This window comes from Amia ocellicauda, chromosome 21, assembly GCF_036373705.1.
Source record: "Amia ocellicauda isolate fAmiCal2 chromosome 21, fAmiCal2.hap1, whole genome shotgun sequence".
In the NCBI taxonomy this organism is placed as follows: Eukaryota; Metazoa; Chordata; class Actinopteri; order Amiiformes; family Amiidae; genus Amia; species Amia ocellicauda.
This window is the reverse complement of record NC_089870.1, coordinates 16,223,421-16,232,304: the sequence shown is the minus strand read 5'-3', so window position 1 is coordinate 16,232,304 and position 8,884 is coordinate 16,223,421. Positions and strand designations below refer to the sequence as shown.

The window sequence follows — 8,884 nt, the reverse complement described above, 5'->3', positions numbered from 1 at the left end:
GTCTGAAATGTCTGAGTGTGGTGTCAGTTTGGTCCCCTATACTAGTTAGCTCACTTTAAAGGAAAGAGTTACAGCGCAATAATAATAGGAGTTATTGTAACGATATGGATTGGACAGGAATTCAATATTTGTTACTATCTAGTCAGAAATGTGGCACTGGCAGCAGAGATAAAGGTGGCAATGTTGCAGTGTCTGCCAACAAGGAAAATGCAACAATGCAGTAGTGATGATGTGAGATTGCAGCCTTCAAAAGCATAATTTTCCATCAAACCATTATGGTATAGTTTACCTGTGGTGTATAACCTAGTATTTGTATAGCTCTTTTAACCTTTTATTTTCTATATAACAATCCTTTATTACACTTTCAGTTGCACCAAGGGTTTTCATCACAAGCTTAATTAAGTCACTTAGACTTGACTAAGGACTGCAACATCTTCTATACCATACACTTTTTGTGATCAATTATGTAGTGAAGTTTAATTTACCCATGCATATTTTAACAAATAATGCACTTGTAGTAACCGTGCAAATCTTGCTCTCCTGCTTCATTGAAATTTGACGCATGTTAATGGCAGCTGCATGATAATGTTTAGACTTGTGCATAAGGCATTAATGTGCACTAAGTTGCACATCCATGTGTCAAGTGGTTTTGGTTTCACCACACAATGCAATATGGCAGCACTGGCAGCACTATGTGACCAGCATGTATAGTTTTCACTGGGATTGAAGGTATCACAGGCCTCTACAGCAATGGCAAGTTTAGTGAGTTTTCATGCAAGTATGAGCGTTTTAGGTGCATTTGAGAAAAAAGAAAAACAAATCCTTGCAAAAACAATAAGCCTCCATCACTTTGTGCTTGGAAGCCTAATAACTATGATGATAAATTGCTGTACGAGACAAGAATGCGGAGAGGAAGCATTACAGGAATGGGCAGTTACTATAGTGTTTGGGAACAAGTATGACATCAATTCGATTCAGAACTCTAAATGTGTTCTAAATAAAGCAAAAGGAATGTTGGAATGTTTTTGGAATTGAAAGCCTGTAGTACACACATAAGGTGATATATTTTGTGTCTGTTGTCTTCATAAAAGAATGCATGAGAAATAATGTATCCAGAATTAATCAGTGTATGCATAAGTAAACAAATAAATAAAGATACAAGCATAAACATATGATAGTATATTGTAGTTTACTAACCAAAGCTCCAAACTAACCAAAACCCATGACAGTGCATACCAGTGGAGCATTGGATGGGTTTTATCTTTACTTTTGTAAACTAATAATTTAGATTAACATTTGTTGGATGGCAGGGGTGGACTGGCAATCAAGAAGTGCGGGAGATTCCCCGGTTGGCCGGTCTGTTTGGACTTGTGTGGGCTGCTGGTCTGTTTGATTTATATTTGTTTTTCCTGCCCGGTACATGCTGAGATTTACATTGTTATTAACTGGGCATTCTCGCTCTCTCGCACACACACATCATCACTCCAATCATCACCTGGGTAAATCCAATATCGTAATATCGAAGGGGCAGGAGTGGCCAATCCCTCATTGGATTTGCCAGGATTTTCTGACAACAGGATTGGTGAACCGATTTCGTCTTTTGTTTAAACCTATCGAATTGATAGTGGATGAGTGTCATCAGGGCCGGCCCTAGCCTTTTGGGGGCCATAGGTGAGATATGATTGTGGGGCCCCCCCACTTGCTGAAAAACATTTAGCCTAAGTGGTGCCCATCATTATGGCAGAGAGAATTTTTTGTTCCTGGGTAGTAAGTGTTATTTCCTTATTGCTTATGCTTATGGCTGTTATTCCCCACAAACTTTGCTTTTGTGACCAGGACAGTGATATTTTGAAATGTAACTATTTCCAATGAGAAAACGTTTCGTTGGAATGGAAAATGGAAAAGTTTATGATATTTTCAATAGGCTAGCCTATTATTTGTGACTTCTAGATCATGAAGTCATGGTAAGCCTATATTTTGCCATACCTAAATTGCCCATAATATGTGTGAAAGGTATAGCTTACTATTTAGAAATAAGGTTTGCCCTAACAATGTAAAACTTTTTTTTTATTATTGATACTTCATCTTGACGGCAATGACTTCATTATTATTTCGGTATGTTGATTTTGGCAGAAACGTGGGCCTGTCGACTTGAACTTCCATGGCCTATTTTTGGTCCCTCTGCCTCTGTTGGCTGGTGTGCTGAGTTTAAAATGTAAATGTTAAGTAGTACATGTTTTAGTTATAATAAACTGTATCTTAGAATATGTGGGTATATGTATGCTATCCTTCCTATGTTAAATATTTCATGACATTTTAATCAATAGCCCAAGTCTCTGCTCCAGGTTCACATTACAGTTTTGTATTAACTGGAGATCGCTTTTCACTTCAGATATACAGTTACCAGCAGAGCCACTCCTGAGACTCACTCACTGTACCTCCTAGCAGTAGGGGCAGAAGGGACACAAAGGTAAGAAATGGTGCGAGTTGAATCAGTTGTGTTACCATTTACATAGTTGAGCATACTCACTACTGAATTAACACTTCCAATTCTCGTAGCGTCTTACTGCTGATTGGTTTGAAGCAGCTGAGATGTCTCACACCAGCCTGTCGGTTGAGGCCCTTTGTCTGGAGAGTGGGCACTGCGCTCGAGGAGAGGAGCCGGGCAGTGGCGAGGAGTGGGACACGGACCTGGAGGAAGACGGTACGCTGCTGTGTTTTAATGAAAATATGAAAGCAGCACGGGGGGATTCTGCTTCTACTGATCATACTGTTAGCATTGATTTTTGTTGTTGTTGTTCTTTATAGAAAAGGTCAACAGATGATTTATTATATATATATATATATATATAATAAAAAACATTTATTTTTAAGTGAAATTGATATTTAAATGTTTTCCGGCCACATATGTGACAAAGTATATTCATAGGGGGTTCCATATGTCAACATTTTATCACACCTATTGGCTGATTAAGTCTCTTTAACATTTAGGCACTATTGCTTGGCTCTCTATATAGGGCAGCTTTATTTTCAGTGAAATTGAAATGCAAATCTGTACTCGTAAATTGTCCTTAGAAGTGGCCGAGAGCAGCGGTGTCTCTGCCCGTGACCTCTACCTGCAGGCCTGTCAGCTGGTGGGTGTGGTGCCAGTTTCCTACTTCCTGCGTAACCTTGGCTGCAACAGCAACCTCAACCTCAACCACCATGGGCTGGGGCCCCGGGGGGCCAAGGCGCTGGCTATAGCTCTAGTTGTGAGTAGTTTTATACTTACCTTTTTTGACACTTTTTTGTTTTCTATGTTTTTTTTTGTCTTCTTTTATTTGACATAATGTACCCAGCAATGTTGCTTGTTTGTTTGTGTTTTTGTATGGTTCAGAGTGATGTGACAATCACTACCCTTGAATTGGAAGACAACGGTCTGCAAGCAGAGGGTGTGAAATACCTGGTGGAGATGTTAAAGGCAAACTGCACAATTCAGAATCTGGTGAGCAATGTTGCGCGTCTGATAAACATGTACATACAGAGTGTGTTTGTGATTATCCAGTTATAATCTTCTCATCTGAAAGCTGGATTTTTATTTACATTCATTTGAACACTTAAATTAGTCATCCGCTAGGGGGCACTGGAGTGTTAAAGTCGAGGCATGTCTCAAACTATTTGAACTGAAATATGAGCAAGTTTCATATGTAAAAAAATATTTTAATATAATATAACAGAGTTTTATGTTGTTTTTTTTCCTTTCAGAATCTCTCCAATAACCACTTGCAGTCTGCAGGTGCTGACTATATCTCCAGAATGTTGCTTGACAACATTTCCCTCAGATCACTAAAACTGTCAGGTATATATATCTGTTTGTAGGTAGGTCTCATTACACTTTGGCTTGGAGTATTCAACCTATGCTTCAGTGAACTAGTGCATGGTTTCTCTACCCATATTTAATTCGTGTTTAAGGGTTTGCATTCCACTCATTTCATAATATGTTCTGGATCAAGTTATGGGGATTTTAGTTCTAGCTTTCATCCCTATCCATCAGAAGAGGTGACTTTTTCTTCCTTTCCTATCCTAGTAGCTAATGGTTGTTTCCCGTGTAAAAATGTACGGGTTTTATAAAATATGTCAAATATCATCCTGCCTAAAAGAAACCATATGGTGAAAACAACCCATATTAGATCTTATTATATTATATATTCTCTTTCAATACTGATTAAATAGCAGATAATATAGTATATATATATATATATATATATATATATATATATATATATATATATATATATATACTATAATATAATATAATAAAAATAATATAATATAGTGCAATAATTAAATAGAATTGCAAATAGAAGACAACAAAATAAATGCATGAAGTGTGAAACTAAGCAAAATACCAAAGCTGCCCAGCAGTTTGCATATGCTTTTTCTATACAGCTGTATACCTTTGCACAGCACATTTAAGTATAACTTGTGTTTTGCCTTTTCTTTCTGAACCAGAAAAATAATTTAGTATTGTAGATTCATTATTTTTGTTTGTTCTCTAACCAGGAAATGAATTTAGAGAGGAGGATGCCAAGAGTCTTTCAGATGCCTTTTCTGTAAGTCTTGAAATCTAACTGTTTCATTGGAAATACACAAATGAATTCGGATTCAAATGTATTGCACCCAATAAAGTGATTAGATGCTTTAACCATTTCCATTCCCTTTGTTTTCCTGCCAGAGCAATTACAGAGTCAGGGAGTTGGACCTGAGCCACAATGAGTTCATGGAGAAGGGTGGAGAGCACTTGGGCCAAATGCTAGGTAGGGGCTTTTGCAAGGACACCAAGGAATGGTGCCAATTTTAGTGACCAATAGGGGCATGAAAACGATCACACAGTAGGCAATACTAATACAAGAGTGTAACTGGATATTTAATCTGGCATCATAGCTGAAGCTGCTATACCACGGCTGCAGCAGTAATGGAAAATCCACCTTGAATCAAATCCAGTTCAGTGCAGTGATCTGTAATCTGTTTAAAACCTGCTCGGTTGGGTATTCTCTGACGCTGTATGTTGAACCTGCAGCGAACAACGAAGGACTGGAGGCGTTGAACCTGAGCTGGAATCGGCTGCGGATGAAAGGAGCTGTGGCTCTGTGTGCAGGACTTAAGGTAAGGAAGTGTTCGAGCCTTCTTTCGGATAAATTCCATTTCTCAGCTGCCTAGTGACTCCTCTGATATCTGGATCCGTATCAGATTTGTGACACAGAGGACAATATTTCAAACCACTTACACTATACTGGTTTTTCATTAGGTTTAGTTTGCAAAAGAACACAAAGGGCTTGTTCTTCATAATACACAGATTATATAAGTAGTCACCAAAACCATAATCAACATTCAGATACCATATGAAAAGTAGTCGTTAATTCAGCATTGGAGCAGTACAGATGATCACCTTTTAAATCTTAATATAAACTTTTAGTCTGTGTGAAAACAATAAATAAATAAGGAAATACATTAAGCAAAATAGGAATTGCCAGTGAAAAACTGAGACAATAAGTTTTATGCAGTGGTCTGTAATGGAAGAATACAGTTTGGCAGTATGCTTTGTTTTCCTCCTCAGGTCAACATCACGCTGAAGGTCTTAGATCTGTCCTGGAACGGCTTTGGGAACGAAGGTGCCCTGGCTCTGGGCGAGGCGCTGAAGTTCAACAACACCCTGCTGCACCTGGACCTGAGCAGCAACCGCATCACCAATGAAGGGGCTGGCATGCTATGCAAAGGGCTGGAGGCCAACGACACGCTGAAAGTGCTGAGGGTGAGCTCCCAACTCCACTGTACCTGGGAGCAGAATTCAGCTTGATACCAATATCTTGTTGTACATCTAATTAGAAAGACAGGTTCAACCAAGTATTATTTTTATATATATATATATGAGAGAGAGAGAGAGAGAGAGAGAGAGAGAGAGAGAGAGATTTGAATGACATATCAGCCAGGTAATACAAAGAAAAATTGAAGCCCTATAATGTAAATCATATTTTTGTATACAAAAGCCATGTTTATAAATTCTAGAGATGGATTTTAAAACCTGAAATAACATTAATTTTCCAAATCAGGGAAAACAGTCAATTTTAAATCAATGCAAATAGGCCAGTGGATACTTCTAGAGATGCATTGCTCACTGTGTCCAGCAGAGTTGTAAAGTGCGTACAGTGCAGCTGTGATGGCAGTGCGAGCAGTGAGGGTGACCGTGGCATGTCCTGTCCCTACAGCTGGCCTACAACTCGCTGACCGTGGAGGGTGCTCTGGCTCTGCTCACTGTGGTGAAGAACACGGCCAGGTCTGCCCTGGAGGAGATCAACATCTCTGTGAGTCCTTTTACAAACCAATAAACAGACGCACTATTGGAATTGCGAAGACACAAATGGGAAAAATTTGATATACAACAAAAAAATAAATCAAATCAGAATTACACAACTCTGCACATCTGGAAAAGCTTTGCCTGCTCACTGAAAGTATGTGGGGTGGGTGGATGGGTGGGAGGCATTGGTGCTTCACACACAATGTTATTATTAAACAGTTGTCACTTAGGCTTGAAAAGGTTGTGCAGCACTGTGTTTGGCCTGTGTTTGAAATGCTCTTGTATTGACTCAGAACGTGCTGGTGAATGAGACATTCCTGCAGCTCTTGGAGGTGACCTGTCAGCAACACCAGGGCCTGGAGGTTCTCTATGGAGGGGTTGGGGGGTTCATCGCCAAGAAGCCACCTCAGCGCCCCGACCCCATGAAAGTCATTCAGGTACAGAGTTACAGCTTGGAGGAAAAGGAGGAACACAGAATGTCAGAGGACAGTTAAGTGCTGTTATTTTCATACAGCTACCAGTGATGGCATGGTTTTTTCCTCCAGGATTACTTAGACGAACGCAAGCTGCGCCTCTGGGACTTCTTCCGGAAGATCGATAAAGACGGATCGATGCGAGTGCCCGTCTCGGAGTTCAGGAAGGCCGTGCAGGTCTGGAACAGTCTGATACTCTCGAGTAGACGTTCACTGACATTTTCTTGGTCTGCTTAGCATTTGTTATTGAATTTCACATAAAGTGCCTCACTCAAAATGTATCAGTTTTAAGGATTCAGTTTTTTGTACATTAGGAACATTTCTATAAACAAGTTCCATATTGTTATCTTCCTGTTATTGATCCAGCAATCAAGCATTCCTCTGGATCGGTTCCAGATAGAGGAGCTAGTGCAGAGGCTGGATAAGGACAGGACTGGGAAAGTGGACTACAGGTGAGTCTTTTTCAGCTGTATAGAACCTGAATTAAAAAAAAAAAAAAAGAGAAAAGCTGTGCCCCAAACAGCAGATCACAGCTGAGATAGATAGATTTGGATTCATGACGATTCTTACATTAACCTCTGGGTGTTTTTCATTTGGGCTAGTTTCTTAGAGCAGCCATAGGCAGCAGGACAAGGAAGCGCAGTGCAGAGGACTCCCACCCACCACTTGGAAACCTCAAGCAAGGACAGCGCAGACATAGATCAGTACAATCCTCAGATTTCCAATAAGAGTGTGTTCTCCTGAAATGTTTAATTTTAGTCCAGCTCAACTCATTCTATCATGAGATGTGGTTTTCAAAATTAAATAGTTTTGGCAACCCATGGTTGAGAAACATTTCACATTGGATTTAATAGGCAAGAGGTCATTGTTTCCTATTAGATGGTGGTATAAAACGACAGTTGGAATAGTTTACAACAGAGCTGTGACAGTGATGATCAGAGGATGGTTTCAATTTACATTTTGCCCAAACCGCCCTACAATTCCTGCTGCCCTTGCATCTCACCTGCTCTCCTGATCCTGTCTCCCCATGATTCCTTGCTGCCTAGGGGTCTGGCTGACACCAGGAAGCAGATGATGCGCGATCACCGGCGGCAGCTGCGGAAGGTAGAGTCCCGGCAGAAGAAGGAGAAGCAGAAAAGCGAGCGCATCCTGAAGACCTTCCAGAGTGCCGTGGAGGCCGTCACCCCCCGCAGCTCCATGGTGATTTCTCCGGGGGGCGCCAAGGATGAGTCTGGTGGGCCTCGGCACTTTTCTGCCACACCGCTCAGCTCCTGGCACCACGTGGTGATGTCAAACAGCAGCCGCTTTTCTGTTTCAAACCTGAGCAGTGATCATGTCCACGTCACACCCACCGGGGCCCAGCCTACCCCACTGTCTGCCTCCTCTCCAGAGGCACACTCATATTCCCAGCCCAACCTCCTCTCCGAAGCCCGTGGGTCTCCCCCTGTCAAGGCGGTCTCGGCCCAGGGTCTTCATTCGACCTCAAACCCGGAAGTTTGCTCTTGCAATCTGAGCTCAGGATCCAACAGCTTGACCAGGTCCAGGCCAGCACTCACACCTCCCAAGAGGCAGGCTTCGAAAAATCCTAAGAAGAAGTCCTCAAAATGAAAATGTAATACATTTATAATCATATAAAGACCTAAACACCTTTTAGTTACATCATACTTGTATACTTCATACTTAAGAACTTAATACTTCAGAATTCTCTTCTCCTATAAGGAATGACTTACTTGAAAATTACCCTTTTAGTTTGACCAATTTAGTGTTGCTGTTTAACCAGAATTGGTGTGATAAACCACTGATTAGTATGCGCTAATGTAATCCCTTTAAATCATCTTGATTTGTTGCCTTTATATTGTTTTTATTATTTTAATTTAAAGTGTATTATGGATCTGATTGTCTTTTCTGATGCCTCTTTTTGATCAGACCTCCTAGCTACAGTCTTGTGGATTTCTGTTTCAATTTGAAAAATGCATATTTGTTTTACAAAATATATACCTCATGTGAAGATCTTTATGATCTTGATCAATGACCATTAGCTCAGAATAAAGCAATAGGACACCATGGAAATTTCCCA

General features: G+C 40.5%; 1 protein-coding gene across 1 annotated transcript; it reads left to right on the top strand.

The window, feature by feature from the left end:
- The first annotated feature begins 2,592 nt into the window (after positions 1-2,592).
- Positions 2,593-8,415, top strand: lrrc74a (leucine rich repeat containing 74A). The gene is made up of 13 exons (XM_066695055.1): positions 2,593-2,704; positions 3,076-3,251; positions 3,377-3,484; positions 3,745-3,838; positions 4,543-4,592; positions 4,715-4,796; positions 5,060-5,145; positions 5,597-5,791; positions 6,246-6,341; positions 6,628-6,771; positions 6,880-6,984; positions 7,174-7,259; positions 7,854-8,415. The coding sequence occupies exons 1-13, from the start codon at positions 2,593-2,595 to the stop codon at positions 8,413-8,415; spliced, it is 1,896 nt and encodes a 631-aa protein (XP_066551152.1).
- Positions 8,416-8,884: the final 469 nt, after the last annotated feature.